The sequence below is a fragment of the Crinia signifera genome, chromosome 4 (assembly GCF_055691185.1).
Source record: "Crinia signifera chromosome 4, ASM5569118v1, whole genome shotgun sequence".
Taxonomy (NCBI): Eukaryota; Metazoa; Chordata; class Amphibia; order Anura; family Myobatrachidae; genus Crinia; species Crinia signifera.
This window is the reverse complement of record NC_139220.1, coordinates 19427796-19453288: the sequence shown is the minus strand read 5'-3', so window position 1 is coordinate 19453288 and position 25493 is coordinate 19427796. Positions and strand designations below refer to the sequence as shown.

Sequence of the window (25493 nt, the reverse complement as noted above, 5' to 3'; positions counted from 1 at the left end):
ACCTTAATCTGTGTTTCCCCAGGCCTTTGGGCAGTCCTTCACCGTGCACCGCAAGGTTGCAGAAGATGGCGAGACCCGAGAGGAGACCTTACTGCAGGAGTCTGCATCCAAGGAGGAGTATTACCTGGGGAGGATCCGGATATGCAGAACACGACTGCGGCAGAGCAGGACCGTCATCACCAATGTCCAAGGGGAAAATAAGCGTCTCACCGCCCTTGTCCAAGACTTAAAAGAGGTAATGTGTTATTATGTAATATAATGTACATGGAGTCTTTGTACTGGATCCATGACAGTAGTCTTAGTGCAGAGGTATGAAATGTAAGCGAGTTGGATGTATCATATGTGTATATGTGTAGTGTTGTGTAAAGTTATGTTTGTGTAGTGTTGTAAATAACTTTGCATAATATTGTGTAAAGTTGTGTAGTTTGCTTTTGGAGGAGATTTACTAAGGAGTGATAGAGGACCCACCCAGGCTTGGAGGGGATAATGGTATGTTTTGCAGCCCTCTCATTGATACTCTCCAGTGACAATCTCTGACTTCTACATTAAGGCGCTTATTCTGGTTGAATTTCGCAGCCTTGCAAGTCCACCAAACGCTGCCCCCAGAGCTGAGAGGGGCACCTTCCTGTCACAGTAACGTGTTATATACAGGGGTGTAGCTACCATAGGTGCAGGGAGTGCAGCTGCTGAGGGGCCAGAGCTGAGAGGGCCACCTTCCCTGTCACAGTTACATGTGTGATACAGGGGTGTAACTACCATAGGTGCAGGGGGTGCAGCTGCTATGGGCCCAGAGCTGAGAGGGCCACCTTCCCTGTCACAGTTACATGTGTTATATACAGGGGTGTAACTACCATAGGTGCAGAGGGTGCAGCTGTTATGGGACCAGAGCTGAGAGGGGCCACCTTCCCTGTCACAGTTACATGTGTTATATAGAGGTGTAGCTACCATAGGTGCAGGGAGTGCAGCTGCTGAGGGGCCAGAGCTGAGAGGGGGCACCTTCCCTGTCACAGTTACATGTGTTATATACAGGGGTGTAACTACCATAGGTGCAGGGGTGCAGCTGCTATGGGGCCAGAGCTGAGAGGGGCCACCTTCCCTGTCACAGATACATGTGTTATATACAGGGGTGTAGCTACCATAGGTGCAGGGAGTGCAGCTGTTATGGGGCCCAGAGCTGAGAGGGGCCACCTTCCCTATCACAGTTACATGTGTTATATACAGGGTGTAGCTACCATAGGTGCAGGGAGTGCAGCTGCTATGGGGCCAGAGCTGAGTGGGGCCACCTTCCCTGTCACAGTTACATGTGTTATATACAGGGGTGTAGCTACCATAGGTGCAGGGAGTGCAGCTGCTATGGGGCCCAGAGCTGAGAGGGGCCACCTTCCCTGTCACAGTTACATGTGTTATATACAGGGGTGTAGCTACCATAGGTGCAGGGAGTGCAGCTGTTATGGGGCCCAGAGCTGAGAGGGGCCACCTTCCCTATCACAGTTACATGTGTTATATACAGGGTGTAGCTACCATAGGTGCAGGGAGTGCAGCTGCTATGGGGCCAGAGCTGAGTGGGGCCACCTTCCCTGTCACAGTTACATGTGTTATATACAGGGTGTAGCTACCATAGGTGCAGGGAGTGCAGCTGCTATGGGGCCAGAGCTGAGTGGGGCCACCTTCCCTATCACAGTTACATGTGTTATATACAGGGTGTAGCTACCATAGGTGCAGGGAGTGCAGCTGCTGAGGGGCCAGAGCTGAGAGGGGGCACCTTCCCTGTCACAGTTACATGTGTTATATACAGGGGTGTAACTACCATAGGTGCAGGGGGTGCAGCTGCTATGGGGCCAGAGCTGAGAGGGGCCACCTTCCCTGTCACAGATACATGTGTTATATACAGGGGTGTAGCTACCATAGGTGCAGGGAGTGCAGCTGTTATGGGGCCCAGAGCTGAGAGGGGCCACCTTCCCTATCACAGTTACATGTGTTATATACAGGGTGTAGCTACCATAGGTGCAGGGAGTGCAGCTGCTATGGGGCCAGAGCTGAGTGGGGCCACCTTCCCTGTCACAGTTACATGTGTTATATACAGGGGTGTAGCTACCATAGGTGCAGGGAGTGCAGCTGCTATGGGGCCCAGAGCTGAGAGGGGCCACCTTCCCTATCACAGTTACATGTGTTATATACAGGGTGTAGCTACCATAGGTGCAGGGAGTGCAGCTGCTATGGGGCCAGAGCTGAGTGGGGCCACCTTCCCTGTCACAGTTACATGTGTTATATACAGGGGTGTAGCTACCATAGGTGCAGGGGGTGCAGCTGCTATGGGGCCAGAGCTTAGAGGGGCCACCTTCCCTGTCACAGTTACATGTGTTATATACAGGGGTGTAGCTACCATAGGTGCAGGGAGTACAGCTGCTATGGGGCCCAGAGCTGAGAGGGGCCACCTTCCTTGTCACAGTTACATGTGTTATATACAGGGGTGTAGCTACCATAGGTGCAGGGGGTGCAGCTGCTATGGGGCCCAGAGCTGAGAAGGGCCACCTTCCCTGTCACAGTTACATGTGTTATATACAGGGTGTAGTTACCATCAGTGGCAAACGCAGGATTTTCAGAAGGGGGTTTCCAGAGGGGCGGAGCAAAGCACGGAGATGGACACTTAGGTAACCCAGTATATGCCGGGTCAGTTAAAGTATTATAGATAGACCAAATGTATAGAAATAATAAAATATATATATATATATATTACACACACACACACACACACATATATATAACTATATATATATATATAACTACATATATATATATATATATATATATATATATATATATACATACAGGGGAGTCAACAGCAGTGTAGACCCCTGGGCATAGCAATGCATTGGGGCCCCTACTGATCCTCCAGTGGTAGGGGTGGGGGAAGCTTTGATGTCCCGCGGGTGGTAGGGGGTATTATATCAACTGCTCAGCATGTAGGGCCTGGATCAGTAATTTCCACTAATTACCCCTTTACTGCACAGATGGTGGGAGATGGGGTGGGAGAAGGGGGCATTGGGCTGAATGAAGGGGCCCTGATACATAAGGAGGGGTGTATAGTGGAGTGGGCTTATTATTCATAATTTTCTGGTGGGAGGACAGCTTGCTTGACTGCAGATATCTCCAGTTCCCAAAAATAGATTTCTTAGATTTTAATGGAATTAAAAACTAGAGAATCCCACCTACCAAATGGTACTGGGGACTAGGGGATCAGAGTTCAGGAGGACTACATACCAGTTGTGTGGAGCTGGAGCAGTAACCAGTTGCTGGAAGGCTGATATCTCTGGTTGTAGGAACAGTAGAGACAAGCTACTAGTGTCAATCAAAGGGGGAGAGTCCCAGGTTTTGGAATATAGCCTCAGAAAAACTCTAAGTCAGACAGAAAGTGACATATCTGACTGGGAAAAGCAATTAACAGGCTTGGATGGGGACCACTGCTTTGAAGTCAGATATCTCTGGTTCCCAAGGGCCGATTTTTAAAATTCTTATACCCATGGAAAGAGGGGACCCTCAGCTTTCAGACTAGAGTCCTTAGACTCCTGGGGGGGTTTCTGGGTACTCAGAAACCCCCCCTGCATGCGCTACTGACCATAGGTGCAGGGGGTGCAGCTGCTATGGTGCCAGAGCTGAGAGGGGCCACCTTCCCTGTCATAGTTACATGTGTTATATACAGGGTATAACTACCATAGGTGCGGAGATGCAGCTGCTATGGGGCCCAGAGCTGAGACGGGCCACCTTCCCTGTCACAGTTACATGTGTTATATACAGGGTGTAGCTACCATAGGTGCAGGGAGTGCAGCTGCTATGGGGCCCAGAGCTGAGAGGTGCCACCTTCCCTGTCACAGTTACATGTGTTATATACAGGGGTGTAACTACCAAAGGTGCAGGGGGTGCGGCTGCTATGGGGCCCAGAGCTGAGAGGAGCCGCCTTCCTAACCACAGTTACATGTGTTATACACAGGGGTGTAGCTACCATAGGTGCAGGGAGTGCAGCTGCTATGGGGCCCAGTGCTGAGAGGGCAACCTTTCCTGTCACAGTTACATATGTTATATACAGGGGTGTAGCTACCATAGGTGCAGGGAGTGCAGCTGCTATTGGGCTGAGAGGGGCCACTTTCCATGTAAAAGTAACATATTCTATATACATTTTTCACCATTGGGGGATACAAACCTTTGCTATGGGACCTACAAATATCTAGCTACGCCACTGGCCCCACCTACAGTGCAACATGGTTTTGCCCAGTTGCGTGCTATTTTGCTTTGTTAACAATCCTGAATGAGGCCCAATATTAGGAAAATAGCATCCTCATTATACCCCTCTTATGCGCATTCACTATCCCTGATTACAACTTGCTCCTCTGCTCCGAAGTCTACAGGAATGATGGTGTCTCTGCCGGGAACTGATTTGCAAGTATCTCCCTTAATGCCAGGTAAATGAGAGAACTGGCACAAGACCATGACCTGAGATCTGAAATGTCATTCTGTTCCGTTCTAATGCGCCGAAAATCAATGCCAGTCAAAAGGTCCCAAGCGTCTGCGGCCATAACTGGCTTCAGAAATGCAAAAAAACACATTTGTTAACATCGTTTGAATTATACACTGAGGGCCTTATTCAGGATTTTTACACAAAGGTAAACGGCGCTAATGCACAATACTGTTAGTATCAGAAAGTATAAATTTATTTAAAATACACAACACAACAATTACAATTTACAATGCCACCGGCCGGTAGGACAATTCAATGTGTACACACTTGATGTTTTACCATAGAAATAAGTTAAAAACTAAATCCCTGAACTGCAGCAAGCATGACTAGAGTCCGATGGCTGTTTGGCCTTATGTTGTAGGTACCCAGTTGGGCCAATATATCATGGACCTGAGGCTTGGTAGGTATTATTCACTTTTAGGTAATATACTTAGTGATAGTTACTCCCAGAGTCTCACCATAGGCACACAGATGTTAGTTTAGATGGCAAGCATGTTAGTCAGTCACACAGGAAGCTTGATTATACACGGCTTTTAGAGTGCTCAGTATTATAGATAGAGCTGCAGATGCCCATTAATTCAAGCATAATTGCATGTAATAATTTTTGTAGAAATACTTAGGCTTCCATTTTGGATGCGGCCCCGGCAGTTGGGAACGATTTGTCATCCACTTTGGGTAAAGGTTTACTGGCCTGGAGCGGGTCCCCGGCCGCTGGTCTTCCCAATGATGCAGCCCTCTCTAGGACTCCCTGCTCCGGCACATGGTCTCCCCGGCTCACGTGGTTAGCTTGTTTGCTGCAGTAGGTGATGACGTGCGATGACGCGTTTCCCCGCCTGTCATCAGATAGTTTGTAGCACTCCGTCTCCGTCTACTTATTCTTACTTGCGCCGCCCATATGGGCGTGTACAGGGGCGGATCCAGGATAAAATGACAGGGGGGGCACCATGATAAAGTATTATATTGAAGAAATTTTGAGTGGGCGTTGAATAATTTTGGTCCAGTGAAACTGGAACGTTTGGTTCCAGAGTAATCTGCCCTCAAAGAACATGAACAGCCATGAAATTACATTTCAAAAAGAAAAAAATCGGTTTACACGTAATATCTTTGGAACCGATTGACCGAGTTGGACCAGCCTGGTATCATATTGAAGGCCCAGCGATTTGGAATTGAACCACAAGCTTCTGTGATGCCAGGGCGGGAACTGGCAGCCATCGGAACCGGGTGGGGGTCGGAATTGACGGGTCCCATATTATCCTATGGGGAAAAAACGTTACAGGTTTGCCAGGCGATATCTCCGGTTCCCGGGGGGCTAGAGACACTGGGCTGGGCTCGTTGGAAAGCCCTGGTCCTCAGCTACAAATTAAATGACAGGGGGGGCACGTGCCCGGGTGCCCACCCCCCTGAATCCGCCACTGGGCGTGTATACAATCATTCACCAGCGTTACCAGCTGTTGTCATAGCTCTGCGCGGCTTCTCTATATGCTTTTAACCAGGCCTCGTTATTGTATGAGGTCTTTCTATTGCTCATACAAAAACTAAGCCTCGTTTCCGCACCCGGTCTTTCTATTGTATATATGTAAGCTTTATTTTTTGTATGCAGAAACCATGCCTCGTTTTCACACCCGGATACCTTCACAGGTAAACGCGTCCCTTCGCGGGCTTCACAGGTAACCGCGTCCCCTCGCGGGGCACGCTGCGCTCGCCACGCTTCGGGCTCGGTGGCTCGCTGCGCTCGCCACACTATTCTATTCTCAACTCCACGCCGACGTGGATAGTGGGGGTATGAAAAGGTCGGAGGACGCGTACCACCGCCCCTCGCGGGCTCGCTGCGCTCGCCGCGCTTCGGGTTTGCGTTGATAGTGGGGTGGCGTAAACTACTTTTGGGGGGACATTTCACTGTTCAGGGGTGTTTTGGGGGGGTTTCTGGCCCATTTACCATTGTTCCCTATGATGATTTGGTGAAATTGAGGCATTTAACATTGTTTCCTATGGGAAATCGGGTGCATCGCGGGTAAATTGAGGCATTTAACATTGTTTCCTATTGGAAATCGGGGGCATCGCGTCTGGACCATTTAAGCCTTTTTTAGCCGCATACGATGCGACCGACGCGATTTTGACTTTTTTCAATGCATTTCAATGGGAAAATCGGGGGCATCGCGTCGGTCGCGTCGTACACCACTAAAAATTACACCCGATGCCCGCGATTGTGGCCGTGCTAGGAAACAAGTACCAATTTATACTTTCTGATACTAACAGTATTGTGTATTAGCGCCGTTTACCTTTGTGTATAAGTTTTTGTCAGTCCGAGGGCCGAGTATCCCTCATAAACGGCAGCTGTGATCAATACTAGTGCCCTGCGCTTGGTTATATTCTACTAGCTCCTTATTCAGGATGACTCACTGAGCAGCCTAGAGAGCCCATAAAGGCCGCACGCCCGAACAACCGAGCGAATCACCCGGTATACCCCCCCTCCTGATTCTCAATGGTCCTGGAAGATATTACATTTGGCAAATGAAATGTGATACAATATAGGGGGACAGACTGATCAGACTAGCATGGAAGTTGTATTAAAAACGTATTTAAGTGAGAACGTCACACAATTTTATTTGATTGTTAAATTAATCTACTCAACTGGTCATAAGGTGATTTACAGATTATTGGCCTGGTACAGATGTAGTATAACGCCACTGCTGCTGCCAATAGGTATTCAGCGGGTGTGCAAAATGATGCAAATGTCGCAGACCCCAGTATTTGTTTTGCAATGCCCACTTTGAGATGTCCATTGGAGACTTCACAGATTCTAGTGTACAAAAGCGCAGATTCTTCACTAATCGTTCTTCAAAGTAACCTTCCATGAGTTCAAAATGGCCACCTGTACTGAGACATTTGTATTCCCGAAATCGGCCTGCATTTTTGCTGTCGATCCCCGTTACCGCTCCCAAACGGTCCCTGTCTGTCACTAACACCACGAATAAAGGGGGTTATTCAGACCTGATTGCACGGCTGCGAATTTGCAGGCTGGGCAATTATCGATAGACTGCACATGCGTACAGCCCGTAGTACGCATGCGGGAGGCCACCCTGTGATAACATCCTGCTACTTTTTTAATCGCTGGCCGTACGCAAGTTGATTGACAGGAAGCCGGCGTTTGGGGGTGGTAGCTGGACGTTTTTTGGGAGTGTCAGGGAAAACGCAGGTGCGCCCAGGCATTAGAGAGGAAGTCATGTGACGTCAGCTCCGCCCCCGATCAGCCTGATTCTATCGCAGCCGCCGAGTAAGTCCTGGGCTGCGCACACCTGGAAATCATGTGATGGTGAATGGATTTGCAGGGCATCGCTGATCCAGCTAATTTTTGCAAGCCCTGCTAAGAAATACACAGGCTTGGTCTCTTCCATTCCTTGACACCTCCAGCTAAAAAAATAAGGTATAATTGGCTGTTTGCGGAGAGATTTGATAGCAGGAAGCCCATCACAAGTGTCGTCGGTTTGAGGTCAATGGTTGAAGATGATACCATCGAAGTTGGAGGTCCTTTGATTCACATTAGCACCGGGAGATGAGATGACGAAGTTAAACGTATTTGCAACCAACCATAGATGGATTTCTTCCGATGGTTAAAACCATCAACCATTGACGGTGTTTGCCTAATGAGTTATCTTAATCACAAGCCAATCAAAAGAAGCCGGCTCCCAGTTATTCCTCCCGGTCACCCGCGCCTTCCACCACTGATTTGATTAATATGTCGGACTGTCTGCAGTCCCTGGTAGCACGGCAAGGAAGGCCGTGACCTTATTTTTGGTAATATAATGCAAAAATGTTGCGGCACTCTACAGACCATTAACTATGGCCGTCAAAATGCTGCCAGGTTTAATGGCTGGATTTCAGATTTCATTCAGCATTTTATTGGTAAAGCCATCTGCCTCCAGAGTATTAATCACGTAGAGAAATGTATTATCAATATATAAGTCAGTACCTAATAAACTTTGATCTGGAGACATTTCATTGTCCATGAATCATCTTCCAATAAGAAATGTTTGCAGGACAGAAGTCATGTTTGATTGTATTCCGGCGTTTCTGGAAATGGGGGCATACCGCCATCATTTTACCGGAGTGGCTAGACTCGTGGTGCAGTTTCATTGGCCTCCCAAGCCGGGCTGCGACATGTAGTCTGAGTAAGGTTAAGGTGGCCATACACACGCAGATTTATCTTCAGATCTGGCTGGTTGGAACAAAAACATGGTTATGGATGGAACAGTTGACCGTTTGCTTGGAAATGCTGGAAAACTGACAAACTGTCACTCATCCATAACCATGTTTTTGTTCCAACCAGCCAGATCTGAAGATAAATCTTTCTAGTGTATGGGCACCTTTAGACTTAATCAGAGGAGGAACAATCGGCTTACGGTCGAGATGGTGGTGATACGCTGGAACCGGCAAGACCTGGCTGAACTGGATAGGTTGTGTTGCGGACTTGATCCACAGAGAAGATGAGTCTGCTGTATCACATGCATAGGCTGAGTATTCCACACAAGACAGGTATCCAAAGTCTGGATCCCAGGGACTAATATTGGTCAGCGACTTTGCTGCAGGCCATTGTTGATTGTCAGAGCAGAGCTAATATCCCTCCTGCAGTGCGCCCTACTGGTGGGGTGCCGGATGACGGCCTGACAGTCTAGATTCCGAGGGTCAGTATACCGACATTGGAATCCTGACTGTTTGCATGGCCAACAGATCCAGATTTACAGTGGCTATTCTCCCTCGTGGGGGTCTACAACCGCCATAGAGGGAGAATAGAACCTGGGTGAGCTTAGCGAGCCACCGAGACCGCAGCGTGGCGAGTGCAGCGATCCCTCAAAGGGCTTCTTTGTGCTCGCCCCCCTGTTGGATTACCAGCGGTCGGGAATCTGATGTCAGTCTACTGACCATTAGAATCCCAACTGTCGGGCCGTCATACCACCCCTGATTGGAGGACCAGGTCAGGTGATCACTATAATGCCAGAGATTGGAAGATTAAGGCTCAGCAGTCGATTGGTGACTGGAGTCAAGTGAGTACTGCAGAGGTTCCCATTGGGGGATTAGAGGTCAGCTGAAGGGAGTCACGTGGTGGTGCCCAGCATCTAAGATGGTGGGAACTGTGTGATACATACACCGAAGAACACAATTTTCAGTGGTGACCATGACAGCAGCGACAGGGCTGGAGAACAAGAGATCTTGCTTGTATTTTGCAGAAATATTCGTGCCAAGCAAGGGTGGCAGTAAATCTGAAAAATGTCGCAGATGGCCCACTATAAGCCAGAGCTACTATCTAACAACAGCTTGTGGTTTGCAGAAATATAGTAAAGCACAGCGCATCTGAGCAAATGTCACAGATAATCCCCAATGCTCAGACTGTTACTCACTGAAGGGAGTAGTCGTTGTGCCCAGACTTTATTGTTTACCTTCAACACACTATGGCCATTATTCTGGTCCATTTTGACGTAAAACCTCACCCAAATCTAATTCTCTCTGCACATGTTACATCTGTCCCACCTGCAGTGCACATGGTTTTGTCCATTTGATAAGGAATTTGCCTTTGCAGGTGAACCAGAATAACCCCTTATTACACATGCACATCCATTCCCAAAAAGAGCATTCAACACACTGCTACAAATGACAACCCACTCCTAATTGGATGGTGTGACACACTGCTACAAATGACAACCAACTGCCAATTGGATGGTGTGACACACTGCTACAAATGACAACCAACTGCCAATTGGATGGTGTGACACTGCTACAAATGACAACCCACTCCTAATTGGATGCTGTGACACACTGCTACAAATGACGACCCACTCCTAATTGGATGATGTGACACACTGCTACAAATGACAACCCACTCCTAATTGGATGGTGTGACACACTGCTACAAATGACAACCCACTCCTAATTGGATGCTGTGACACACTGCTACAAATGACAACCAACTGCCAATTGGATGGTGTGACACACTGCTACAAATGACAACCCACTCCTAATTGGATGATGTGACACTTCTACAAATGACAACCCACTCCTAATTGGATGATGTGACACTTCTACAAATGACAACCCACTCCTAATTGGATGGTGTGACACACTGCTACAAATGACAACCCACTCCTAATTGGATGATGTGACACTTCTACAAATGACAACCCACTCCTAATTGGATGATGTGACACTTCTACAAATGACAACCCACTCCTACTTGGATGGTGTGACACACTGCTACAAATGACAACCCACTCCTAATTGGATGCTGTGATACACTGCTACAAATGACAACCCACTCCCTATTGGATGATGTGACACACTGCTACAAATGACAACCCACTCCTTATTGGATCGTGTGACACACTTGTGACAGCCACCTCCTGACTGGATGAGCCAATAAACTTCTAGAATGAAAACCAGCACTTTATCAGATTAATGGCAGCTAGCTTCTGATTGGTTAATCAAATACACAGCTAGAATATGGCCAAGCTCCTGGGTAGGTTATCTACTGCATCCGCTGAATTGGAAAACCCCTTTCTTATTATTATGCTTCATTCACATTCAACACTGACGTCATTCTCATTAGCTCACACTATAAAGCAGAATAACCCGTCCACCCTACATTGTGCCGCTGCTACTGCAGGCAGAGAGAGGGCCGGGAGTCACTCGGAGGTCAGACAGAGCATAACCCTTTCTTTGTGGCCGTCAAATCCACAGTTAAGCTTCAGATTGACAGAAACGCACTAGTGCTGGCAAATGTTATACTGTACATGCCTACGTGCAGCCAGTATCTATCTATCTATCTATCTATCTATCTATCTATCTATCTATCTATTTATCTATCTATCGGCCTGATTCAGTGCTAATGTGAGAACTTGCAGTTGACAGAAAACACGCTGTACAATTCTCTGAATCAGGCCCTATGTTATATAAATACAGATCCTAAGGTAGCGCTGGGATTCCATTGTCTCACACACGGTAGTGTGGTCTTGGTGCTGCCTTTGGCCATTTTTGGATTCCTGGCCGTATTATTGGAGTACAATCTTGGAGGGCACCGGAGTGGATATTTTGAGCAATGAAGTTGCAAGGCAGTGGCGTATGTATAAATGGTGCAGTGTGTTCAGTGCACACGGGGCCCCTGAGTCCAGGGGCCCCATACCTCTCACGCTGCACCCATTTAAAAAAAATACTTGCTCCTTTAGAGTCCTGGAAATTGTTGGAAAAATATCCGCCACGCCATTTTTTCCAGAGATCTACGCACGCCCTCAGACGTTATAGCGCTGCGCAGCTGCCGCCAGAGAGCAGGGGGCCCAGGCGGAGGAGACTGCACAAGGACCTCCTCCTGGGCAGGATGCACCAAAGTCTGCCGGTGCGTGTTGCCGCACATCGTCAGGGCGCATTCTTAATTATTGCATTTGTGCACTAACATATGCAATTATTATTAAGACAGGACTTTAAGTTCTGCCACCCGGGAGTCCTTCTGCGCATACCGTAGGGCATGCTTGGAGGGATCCGGGATAGAGCCCCTTCACAGCACCTCAAAGAGAGGCACGTAGGCTTCTCTAGGGTAATACCAGACATTTCTGGTGTAACCCCCTGCAACGCAGCCCCGGCGGAGGGATTTTGTGGCATTCGGAAATGCACTAAAAACCCCAAAACTGTCCTCTTGTAGCATCTCAGGTGACCCACCTGCCATGTTGTTTAATGGACACCAGCTAAGGGGCATATGCCAAGCAGGCACATCTGTTGTTTATTGGGCAGGAGCTAAAATCCTGCCTATGGCACCAAGGGGGAGGTATGTTAAAGCTTGAAGAGCAATACCAACCAATGAGCATGTCAGATGACAGTTACAAAAAGCTGATTGGTTAGTACTTCGTTGTAGATGTGCTAAGCCAATGAGAGTGATCAAATGGAGTGATCAAATCAGCTCCTAATTGCCATTTTAAAACACAGTCTGGAACATAGCAGTTAGGAGCTGATTTGCTGTTACTTTATCTCCCTCCCCTAACTGCCATGTTACAGGCTGTTTTTGAAAAAGCCAATTGGTTGCCAGTTTACCTCTCTGCACTTTTTCGAATGCTTAGTACATCTGGCCCCGGATCAGTCGGGGCTGGCTCTTCTCTTGCTGGCCCACCCTGGTTTAACCAATGGTCACGTTCATTTCATGGTGTATAAATAGCATTTTTATTCCGGCCTATTTCCTGCATCAGTCTCGTACTCTGCATATATTGATTTATCATTGTAGGAAAACCGTTTCCATTGTCGGCTCCCCTGACACTCCTATGGGTATAGAAAACGCCAAGTCTAAGGCATTTCTTTCACTAATTAACAACAAAAAAAAGTGATGTATTTCTCCATGCTGTGAATTCTAATGAGGGTTTTTTTGTTAATGAGCGAGTAGGATGACATTATTCAATGTTTTTGCCTCCAATGCCAAGAAAAAGTGTACAGGAAATGTGAGAGGAAATCTGTCTAACAGGAAGTACCAGCTCGTTATTTTCTCTTACCATGAGATTGTTTAATTAAGCAGATACAACATCGGTAGTCCTGGGATAACATTGCTGTCCTTTAATGTGTCACTAAACCTTACACTGTAAATACAATATGACATTAGCTTCCCTTGAGCGCTAAAACTGTTTTTTGTTGTTGTTGTTTTATTTAAATACGACAGTTATTATTATTATTACGTTGCTCGTTGTTTGCAGTTATGTTTTTCTGACTCTCCCACAATCCCTACTGTTAATGCCGGAGACATATTTTAGCACAACCAGGCTGTATTTGAGTCTGTATTTTAAATATCACTTTACCCCAAACAAACTAGCAACATTTGCCGCCCTCATCTATATGACCGTCGTAGGCGGCAAGGCAAAAATGCTCCTTTTTTACATGTGAAAAAAAATGGGATACAGATGACCGTCAGCACCAATGCCGGCATCCCGAAGGAGGGAATATTGCCGGCATTGTGCGGTGGGGGTTGTAGGTACAATGATGCTTTTCAGTGCGATTTTCCCTCCTGCGACCAGCGAGAGCGCACCGGGCAATTTATCGCCCACAGCACATACAAAACACTGGCAAGAGCATCCATAATGCCATCTATATGTGCTTAAAATCGCCCCCGTGTGTACACAGCTTAAGTGTCGGCCGGAGATCAGTTGAAATGACACACACACACACACACATGACAAATGTGTACGATAATCAAACATCTAAATTTTGTTCTCTAAAGGTTACATTTTAGAACAAGTCAGACCTAATTTCCCCTGAGCTCTCCCAACAGCTCCCTAGGGGCTCACTACTATTTAGCACTTGATGTGACATTTTTTACGTGGGATAAATCGCATGTGATCAGGGCCGGCGCCACCACTAGGCAAGTTTAGGCATTTGCCTTGGGCACCGGCCACTGGGGGGCGGTAGTGAGCTGCAGTCAGACAGCAGCAGCAGCCAGCAGTAAAGCACGCTACCGCAGAGGAGTGAGGAGAGCCTGGAGGAAGAACTAGAAGCTGCCTGCTGCGTCAGCGATCAAGACTGCAGGAGACCGTGGACGACAGCAAGCAGCCATTAGGTGAGTTATTTGCGCCCCCTCCCCCCTGCTGGAGCCCGTACCTTGATGTCAGCCGCAGCCGCTGACAGACCCCAGTGTCACCTGGTCATCAGGCCTGCGCCTGCCTTCACAGCAGCCAGCGTGAAACTGTGGCGGCGGGCGGCGGCCGGGCCAGTCAGTCAGCGTCAATCCCCTCCACTGCCGGGCTGCCCCCCACCCGGTGCGCTGGACATCCTTGTGAATCTCCGGCGGGTGGAGGAGCCACCGCCGCCCGCCCGTCCATCAAGGTAGTCAGTGAGTGTGACACACACACTCCACACAGTCCGAGCTGCCAGCGCCAGTGTGTGTGCATCGCAGGCTGGCAGCAGTAATATTCAGGATTTTTCTATTTTAATTTTAGGATAATCTGCCTTGAGAGGGGGGGGGGGGGCGGGGGGCGGGCGGTATCGCCTAGGGTGCCTAGATGCCTTGCACCGGCCCTGCATGTGATCCTGGGGAGCTGTGGGGGGTAGGAGGTCCGGGCTGTGGGTGCAGCATCACGCGGGGCGGGCAGTCCGCAGTGTCGGGGTACGCTGAGTGGACAGCGGCGGCAGATCGTGAATTTATAAAAAAAAAAAAGGCCTGCCGCTGATTGGCTGAGAGAGCTTTCTCTCTCAGCCAATCAGCGGCGAGACAGCGAGACCACTGATTGGCTGAGCGAGAGCACTCTCAGCCAATCAGTGGCAGGTCTATCTTTTGAATATTTTTTTCACGTTCTGCCGCCGCTGTCCGCAGTGTCCGCTCAAAGCTTCCCAGACACTGTGGACTGCTGTCGCTCACAACAGCCCGGACCTCATGCCCCGCACGACGCTGCCCTCGCAGCCTGGACCCCACTCTGCCCCTGCAGCCCGTCCCCTTCACAGAGGTGTATGCCAGCGGTGCTTCACTGCTGGCACACACCTCTTGATCGGACCCAACACATCGTGGGTGCTAAAAGGCACCAGCGATGTACCTCTGACGGTACCGACCCAACAGATTAAACCTGCAGCAGGTTCAGTCTGTGGGGTCTGACCTGATGCACACGGAACAGCACATCGGATTGGAAGGGGTGTCAAAAACATCGAACTGAATATCATATATAAAACGAAAGCCTTACACATGTATATATATATATATATATATAATCCATTATATCTGTACTCTATTAAGAGTAACAACGTGGAGAGAGATAAAGTATCAACCAATCAGCACCTAACTGCCACGTCCTGTACTGTTTTTTTACGGCAGTTAGGATTTGGTTGGTTGAAACTTTATCTCGACTTTATCTCTCTGCAAGGCTTAAGGCCCCCATACATTATGCGATTTGGGCCCGATTTCACCCGATTCGGATGAATCGGGCTGAGAAATCGTCCCAAATCGCATGTTGTGACACCCTATCCGACCCGATGCGCGATCCCGTGCGCATCGGATCGGAGTCGGGCAATCGCACCGGCTGCACATAAGATTTCCTAAATCTTATGTGCAGTCTCCGGGCAGGGTCAGCAGGCGGGGGACGCCGGGGAAGATGAGCTGACAAATAGTCAGCAGGCGGGGGACGCCGGGCATGGGGAGAGGCTGGCAGGGGCAGCTGACACTATATAGAGGGGGGGCGGGGGGACGCCGGTGAACCGGCGAGGGGAACAGCTCACTGCTGGGCAGGAGGACCAGGCAGACGCAGCTTCAATACAACCGAATGGGGAGGCAGTGATTGGCTGAGAGAGCTCTCTCAGCCAATCAGCAATTGGCTGAGAGAGCTCTCAGCCAATCACTGGCTCCCCATTCTTTGTATTGTTTTTTTTATTCCTTGAAGCTGCGTCTGCCTGGTCCTGCCCAGCACGTGAGCTGTTCCTCTCGCCGGTACACCGGCGTCCCCCCGCCCGCTGCCTATGTGTACACTGCCCCTGCCAGCCTCTCCCCATGCCCGGATCAACAGTGTCCCCCGCCTGCTGACTATTTGTCAGCTCACCCTGCCCAGCTGTTCCCTGCTGCTCCCCAGCGTCCCCCATCCGGCTCTCCCCCTGCAGCTCCCCGGGGACTGCATATGATAAATCCATGAGAATTATCATATGCAAAATTTGGCACATCAAGTGCCTAATCGTGTATCCCCCTCCCGGGGAGCTGCAGGGTAAATCAAGTCCGACTTGTCCCTAGGACAAGTCGGACTAATGTATGGGGGCCTTTAGTACATCTGCCCCTATATTCTTGATCCTGGGGGCGAGATACAAGTATCGAGTGCAGATAGGTGTGGCACACTGGCATTATCATGACCACAATTCATATATTTGCACACTGGGGGCTGGAATAAGAGGACAAAATTTGCCTCAAATGACATCACCATACACATTCCCCCCACCCCCACCCCCACCCATTTTGCTAGGGAATTGGGCAGGATATCGGTGGTTGACTTGTTGGACAACTACCACAAATTCAGAAGTTTCGGGAGAATTAGGGGCGTGTGGTAATCGAAAGGAACAAGAGGAAGGTCTGAAGTTGGGGGAAGCAGATAACCCAAGGTTTTCATTTAGATTATGACATCCTAAATAAAAATCTACCTTAAGCCTCTATACACCACTGTGAGGTACCCCACCAACTACCCACTGTAAAGCGCTGCGGAATATGTGTGCGCTATATAAGTAAATGGCACCTACCAACCCAACCAGGCTCCTAAGTGTTGACTGTCACAGGATCCGACAAAAGTTGTTGCAGCCATGGCGATCTCCCGATCCAATTCGATTGCACGTGGGATCGAGAATCGGATCCAGAGGTAAAACACATACGATATGGCTCTTTTTTTACACAATTAATAGGCCTGATGGGTCGTAATCTTGTGAAAAAATGCCATATCGTATAAGTATATCGTAAAAAGGGCACCTTTAAAAGGGGTAGCACGGATGGCGTAATGGTTAGCATTACTGCTTCATAGCACTGAGGTCATGGGTTTGATTCCCACCATGGCCCTAACTGTGCGGAGTTTGTATATTCTCCCTGTGCTTGCGTGGGTTTTCTCTGGGTACTACGGTTTCCTCCCACATTCCAAAAATATACTGGTAGGCTAATTGGCTCCTAATAAATTAACCCTAGAATGTCTGTGTGTGTGTACATGTGGTAGGGAATATAGAGTGTAAGCTCCACTGGGGCAGGGACTGTTCAAATATTCTCTGTACAGCGCTGGGGAATATGTGTGCGCTATATAAGAAACTGTTAATAAATGAATGATAGTAATGCCGACCGTTGGAACAACAGACCCGGCAAGTCCATAGAAAGAGGTATCCTTTGAGAAAGATGTTCTTTTTCTTATTGCACAAGTAACAGAAGAGCAGAATTGATTGTTTATAAAAAAAAAATCTTGTTCAAATCCCGTTTCTTAATACATTTCCTCCAAACTCACCGCACCCCAATAACATCCCAAAATTGACATTGCACAAGTAACAGATTTTGGGTGACATTGACACAATTTGAGACACTTTTGCCCAGAGCATCTTATTATCCATCAGACTGGACATTGTTTATCCTTATTATGTTTTAATGTGTCCTTGGCAAGTAAGACATTGTTCTGGCGCCTTCCCTGAGTAGGGGAGATGTTCTTCCAGCTTTGTCTGCCTATATCAGGACGTATGAAATCCCTCTGTTTTAGCCAATTGTGTGGAGATGGAGAATGTGTTTTTGTGAAAATAATAGGAAATGTTATGTAAGAACTGCATTAGACAGAACACATCCTGTTATGAATATAACTTCTTATATATGCCTGTATGGAACTATCTATAGGTTTGATTATATCATCAGCTTCTAATATATGAGCTGTATTACTATTAGAGATATGCAGGTTCTTATTGGCTATCCCAAATCACATGACAGTTGTTGACAGTTTTATACATAGCCTCCTCCTACCCTCCTGCATTCTGCAGGAGACTCCCTGAAATAACAGAAATCTCCCTCTCTCCCTCATTAGTCTAGGAATCTCCCTCATGTCACCTATCCTACATTATACTGTTATATTTTATGGAAAAAAATAAATGAGAGACAGATACATTTACATTGAGTCACCAGCGCCATTTCCCAGCACTTTACCAAGTATAGTATCTCTTACTAACTGCTTTGGGGCTCATCTACGTTTGGATATAAGTCATTTTACCAGATTCCTCTCAGATGTAGCAGTGCACACCCACGCTACTAGGTGCCACGTTCACAATCTCTTTTCACGATCTCTCCATATATGGAACTAGACACGCCCTTTGGGAGGAGAATGACACGCCCCCTCAATGGGTCGCAGTGTAAAATTCTACTACCAACTATAATCTCCCTGAAATTAGATTTCAAAAGTAGACAAGTATGAGTTGATAGCCAATAAGATCCTGCTTTGAATCAGAGTAAATCAGAATAAAGAATTATCCCCGATGGTTAAAACTCTGCTGGGTATGGATCATTGGGCATACAGCAACTAGGCCACGACTAGGTCTACATGCAGGAAGGTCGAGATGGGTTAAGTCGACAGGGTCATTAGGTCGACAGTCAAAACGTCGACATGTGTTTTTTTTTTCACTTTATTGTCCCGAATTTCGACACAGTTGACATGGACACTGAAACGCAGCACCGCGTCCCCTCGCCATGCTTCGGGCATTATTTGTTTCCCCCGCCGCGCCATAGTGGATGGTAGGCCATGAAAAACCGCCTGTTGACACATGTCGGCTCAAAAAAAAAAAACAAAGTGAAAAACCCCATGTCGACCTAATGACCCCTTCGACCCACGTCGACTTCAGTCATGTCGGCCTTCAGTCATGTTGTCCTTCATGCATGTCGACCTAGTGGTGTCGACCTAATGCTTGTAGACCTAGTGACCGTGTCCCCTCTGACTCTGTGGGGTGCATTTACTAAGATCTACTGAAGTTAAGATTTGCCCATAGCAACCAATCAGAATCTACCTCATTTATTTAGCATCTTCTAAAAGATAATCGATAGAATCTGATTGGTTGCTATGGGCAACATCCCATCTTCAATAGAATTCCCATCTTAGTAAATTTACATGTATGTGTGTGTGTGTGTGTGTGTGTGTGTGTGTGTACATATGTGGCTGTCTGCATATTTGTTGGTGTGTGTATGGGGGTTATTCTGGTTGAGTCCACCAGACGCCGCCCTGCGAATGCTGGTAAGTCCCCCCCCCCCCCTCACACGCAGCATATCCATTTGCAGGATGCGGGGGGAACACCCACATCATTCGATGGTCGCCGACCATCGAATGATGTGTAAGGCACACCTAAGGTTGCTCTGAGGTAACGTTAGATCTGCGTGCACATTCGTCAGGAAGTGGGCGGGCTGCTGACATCCGGTGATGTCAGCTGCCCGTCCCAGGAACCACGTCGTGGGTCGATTATCATGGGAACGCCCGTGAAACACTGGGTGGGTGCGTGCGCTCAGCAAACTGTCTGTTCTCTGCGGCCGCGTGTACCCGGCATATGCACACGCACAGAAATGCAGCTGCGCATACGCCAAATATCAGTCCCCATGCAAAGGAATAACCCCCTGTGTGACTGTATGTGTTTGTATATGTGTGTGTGTCTATATGTGGTCGTGTGTGTGTGTATATGTAGCTATGTGTGTGTGTGTATATATGTGGCTATGTGTGCGTGTGTATATGTAGCTATGTGTGTGTGTGAGTGTGTGTATATATGTGGCTATGTGTGTGTGGCTGTGTATTAACGGGGGGGGGTTCACAACATTGTCTATTTCGCCTCCAGGCACTTAGGGGGTTATTCTGTTGATGCGCAGCCTTGTGAGTCCATCAAACCCCGCCTTGCGAATGGTTCGCTGGTGCCACCCATTCGCAAAGGCGATTCACTCGGAGGGGCTTGCTGATGGATGCTACACAATAATATCCATGCGCAGGCCAGGGGGGAACCTCCCACATCTTTTGCTGGTCTCCGAACAGCGAAACACGTGCAAGGTGCACGCATGTAACAGTGACTCTCAAGTCACTTACATATGCGTGCACGCTGGGAAGGAAATGGGTTGGCAGCTGACATCTGGTGATTTATGCTAATGGGGCCCCATGCCCCTCTCCGCCCCCCGCCCGCTGTATTGAAACATAACATACACCAACTGTAGGGGGCGACATTACATTATTACTAAGCAGCGTCTATGGACAGCTATAACTAAGTAATTCACAAGAAACATTGATGAAGAGTATAATACATGACTTGTGGCATATAATTGTTCTGCATTCCTGTATTTCTTATCTAGTGTCAGTAAATCATTGGAACTATAATTGGATTACAAGCCTGTGCACCCACCTTGGCACAAGTAAATACATTAATTTAGCTATAAACCTGCAAACATAATGACAACATTCCTGAGATCTAATCACACTCCGGAGAAATTCCATCTGGGAATGTAAGTCTTTAAGAAAAGACACACTTCATGTTTACATTTGAACAAACATGGAGTCTTGTCTGAAAACATGCCCCCCCCCCCCCCCCCCCCCACAACTGTATTACAACCATAACCATTGTAACCTTAAGCAGTTACTATTTCCACTCAGCATCAAATTATTTCTCAGTGTGTGCGTAGCCCAGGTCTTACTACCGTAGGCGGCTGCGATAGAATCAGTCGGATCAGTGCCTTAATACTTCTGTGTCATCCCTTCCTGTCTAGCCCTCCCCTTTAGAATGTCAGCTCTTAAGAGCAGGTCCCTCTTCCCTCTGTGCTCATTTTTACTCTCATCTACTCCATACTCTCTACAACGGCATCGAAATGCAGTCAAGGTTTTCATTTTTAGAAAATGTTCTCAAAATTAAAGCATTGACTACATTGCTGCCATACTTATTTATATTGTAACTGCAGTGCCACATGTAAAGCATGTACATACAGTATGTTCCCATTTATACATTTTATGTATTCAATTTATAAATTGTATATTATGTTGTTAAGACAGTTTTCCTTTATGAAGTGTAGAGTCCTGTGTATGTGCTTTATCTATGCTGAAATATAAATGACCTTTGTTTCCTAGAAAGGTTTTTAGTTTAATGGGCAAATGTTATTAATGTTCCCTTGTTCCCTTTGGCACAGCTCAATTTACTAAAGGCCCCCATACAATAGTCCGACTTGTCCTAAAGACAAGTCGGACTGGTTTGCCCTTGGGAGTCCCCTGGAAGGCTCGCTTGCGATTTGGTGCTTGATGTGCTGTTTTTCCATGCAATAAATCGCATGTGATTTATTGCATGTAATCCCCTGGAAGTTGCTGCGGCGGCGGGAGTGCAGTGGGGTCCAGCCAATCAGCATCCAGCCGGCCTTTTCAAAGTATGTTTTCAAATTCAGCAACGCTTTATGCCCCGCTGCCCGTCACATATCGCTACAAGTTCCCAGCTGCCGCTGCCCGGATCCTCGCTGCCTGGCTAAAGAGCACCCTCGATGTGCCACTGATGGGTCCGATCCGAAAGATTTAGAGTGCAGCCCGTCCAACTTCCCCACTCCAACCCGATTAGGTCGGAGGGGATGTCAAACACATCCGATTTGGCCCGATGGATTAGGCAAAATTGACCCAAATCGGACAAGTGCATGGGCACCATATGCCTTAAATGGAGTAGATGTAGGGCAAGATTCAGACCTGGCAGGACGGCCACGAATTTGTGCTGCAGCCAATTTTCGATAGACTGTGAATTTTTTATACCCAGCCTGTAACATGACAGTTAGGAGCTGATTGATCGCTGTGCTATCACCATTCACTTTATCACTTCTCCAGACTTAATATATCGGCCCCAAAGTTTCAGCCAACCAGCCCCTATTTGTCTTTTTTCAAACACAGTCTGTAACATGACAGTTAAGATCTGATTGGCTGGTACTTTATCTCCATCCAAAGCTTAGAAAATAGACCCCCGTGTCTTCCACCTTCGTATCCCAGCCCTTGTCTGCCACAGGGACCACAATGTGACATTGGGGGAGATTGGGACATATCATAACCCAGTAGTGCCAGTTACATATCATGTCCCCAGTAGTGCCAGTTACATATCATGTCCCCGGTAGGGCCAGTTACATATCATGTCCCCAGTAGTGCCAGTTACATATCATGTCCCCAGTAGTGCTGTTACATATCATGTCCCCAGTAGTGCCAGTTACATATCATGTCCCCAGTAGTGCCAGTTACATATCATGTCCCCAGTAGTGCCAGTTACATATCATGTCCCCAGTAGTGCCAGTTACATATCATGTCCCCAGTAGTGCCAGTCCCAGTCCCCAGTAGTGCCAGTTACATATCATGTCCTCAGTAGTGCCAGTTACATATCATGTCCCCAGTAGTGCCTGTCCCCAGTAGTGCCAGTTACATATCATGTCCCCAGTAGTGCCAATTACATATCATGTCCTCAGTAGTGCCAGTTACATATCATGTCCCCAGTAGTGCCAGTTACATATCATGTCCTCAGTAGTGCCAGTTACATATCATGTCCCCAGTAGTGCCAGTCCCCAGTAGTGCCAGTTACATATCATGTCCCCAGTAGTGCCAATTACATATCATTTCCCCAATAGTGCCAGTTACATATCATGTCCCCAGTAGTGCCAGTCCCAGTCCCCAGTAGTGCCAGTTACATATCATGTCCCCAGTAGTGCCAGTTACATATCATGTCCCCAGTAGTGCCAGTTACAGTCCCCAGTAGTGCTAGTTACATATCATGTCCCCGGTAGTCCCAGTCCCCAGTAGTGCCAGTTACATATCATGTCCCCAGTAGTGCCAGTTATATATCATGTCCCCAGTAGTGCCAATTACATATCATGTCCTCAGTAGTGCCAGTTACATATCATGTCCACAGTAGTGCCAGTTACATATCATGCCCCCAGTAGTGCCAGTCCCAGTCCCCAGTAGTGCCAGTTACATATCATGTCCTCAGGGATCCGATACGATTTGCCGGCGGTCGGGATCCCGGCGGTCGGAATCCCGACACTGGAATCCCGACCGCCGAAATCCCGACAAGGGGGGGACATGGATCGCCCCCCCTTGCGGGCTCGCTGCGCTCGCCACGCAGCGGGCCCGGTGCCTCGCTACGCTCGGCACGCTATTTTATTCTCCCTCTATGGGTGTCGTGGACACCCACAGAGGGAGAAAGTTTCGGGATTTCGGCGGTCGGGATTCCAGTGTCGGGATTCCGACCGCCGGGATCCCGACCGCCGGCAAATTAACTGCATCCCGTCCTCAGTAGTGCCAGTTACATATCATGTCCCCAGTAGTGCCAGTTACATATCATGTCCCCAGTAGTGCCAGTTACATATAATGTTCCCAGTAGTGCCAGTTACATATCATGTCCCCAGTAGTGCTGTTACATATCATGTCCCCAGTAGTGCCAGATATATATCATGTCCCCAGTGTTGCCATTAACATATCATGTCCCCAGTAGTGCCAGATACATATCATGTCCCCAGTAGTGCCAGATATATATCATGTCCCCAGTGTTGCCAGTTACATATCATGTCCCCAGTAGTGCCAGTTACATATCATGTCCCCAGTAGTGCCAGTTACATATCATGTCCCCAGTGTTGCCAGTTACATATCATGTCCCCAGTAGTGCCAGATATATATCATGTCCCCAGTAGTGCCAGTTACATATCATGTCCACAGTAGTGCCAGTTACATATCATGTCCCCAGTAGTGCCAGTTACATATCATGTCCACAGTAGTGCTGTTACATATCATGTCCCCAGTAGTGCCAGTTACATATCATGTCCACAGTAGTGCTGTTACATATCATGTCCACAGTAGTGCCAGTTACATATTATGTCCCCAGTAGTGCCAGTCCCAGTTCCCAGTAGTGCCAGTTACAGATGTACTCAGTAATAAAAAATAAAGCACATTTGGGAGACTGGTTTTCAGAATAATTTGGATAATGGATATTTGGATAAGGGATACTCAGCCTGTATTATTCATTAGCAGCAATGGGTATGGGTCATAGGGTTGTGTTTTTGTGAGGTGATGATGATGGTGATACACAAACCTGATTTCCCACCTGGATTTAACTAATTGGTGGTCCGGGCTACTATTTAATCTTAAGTCACTAGGCATGATGGTGCCCATACACTAGGGCGATCGGATGCGATGTCCCATCTTGAAGTGAATTCATGTATTCAAAAAAGTTTTGCAAAGTGTCTTTCTAAGAAACGTAAAGCCCGACAGAACTTTGGCTCCCCCTACTGCACGCTCCTTGTTACTGCAGTTTCATTTCCAAACCCTGTATATCATCCTGACAATTCTCATCTCTGCCTGGTTCCTGATTAATGAATACTCTCGATACCAATTACATTCTGCCGCTTTGAACTTTGGATGCCAAAATCTGGAGAAAATAATGACCTTGTTCTACAAGTGAGGAGAGTTTTATGTCAGGGGAAAAATGTTTGGAACTTCAGACTGGGAATTTATTGAAGTATTTTAATGTGTGTTTGTTACAAAAACAGATAACATTATCCCAGGGCGGCAGAACCTTCGCTGAGTCCAAGAAATACATGTATTTTATAACTAAAAGATAACTGTAGATCAATCATTGTAGGCATGTGACTGAACACAGCGCCGTACACAAAGGAAAACTTATCGCACAGGAGAGTGATGAATAAGATACTAGAAAAGGTGGACCCCTGATTTTTAGTTACAGGTTTAAATGAAACCTAGGTTGACGGGGGTGTGCTACCACTGGACATCTATATATATCAAGCAACAGGGTTTGTACAGAGACAAAAAAAGAAATGTCACTGTGTGGTGCACCTAAGAATTGACACAATAATACGTAACTTTTAATTGGATAACTCTAAAATTGGTAGCGAAATAATGGACACACAATACACAAAAACATATATGACACAGACAGGTGTTTTAAAAAGGGTACTGATACCCTCACGACGCTGGGCCCCCAATCCCAATGAAATTTATGAGAATGCTTTTATTTGTGTACACATAAAATGCTTTGATGTTTTAGCAGTAACTTAGTACCTAGGACGTTCTCCTTAATTAGTGGTGAATTGACGGGTATGATACCCGGTCTGATAGGTACTCACGGCTGTTGTGCGAGTGATAGTATATGGATCAACTCACACAATTTTTACAGTTTGAGTGCTGGTTAATCTCGAATGCACTCTGAATTACCACAATTATAACAACAGTCCTGCCCCCCGTAATAAGTGTGGGTCTAGGAAAGGTAGTGGTGCTCTGCAGCAACGCTAGTCTGACCCGCTGTGTGGGATGCGGGTATGAGCCGGGCGATGGCGTCGGGTAGCGGTGTAGGTAACTGCGCCCGGTGGGAAGTACCGAATGTGGCTATGTTTGATGCCGCAGACGTTCCCACTTGCCAGTTCTGATACAACACGGTGTTAGTGCGCAACACACCGTGTCTCGCCCTGGTGAGATATGCCAGGTATCAGATCGCCAGAGCGTGCTGCAGAGGA

The 25493-nt window shown here is 47.6% G+C and overlaps 1 protein-coding gene across 11 annotated transcripts in view; it reads left to right on the top strand.

Annotated features, from left to right (window-relative positions):
- The window catches only part of BICD1 (BICD cargo adaptor 1), a 185689-nt gene that overhangs the window by 92790 nt on the left and 67406 nt on the right, over nt 1-25493 (top strand). For all 11 annotated transcript variants that reach the window (XM_083181321.1, XM_083181322.1, XM_083181324.1 and 8 more), the window contains exon 2: nt 23-235. In XM_083181321.1, coding sequence (XP_083037447.1) covers nt 23-235 — 213 coding nt within the window. The remainder of the gene's footprint in view (nt 1-22; nt 236-25493) is intronic.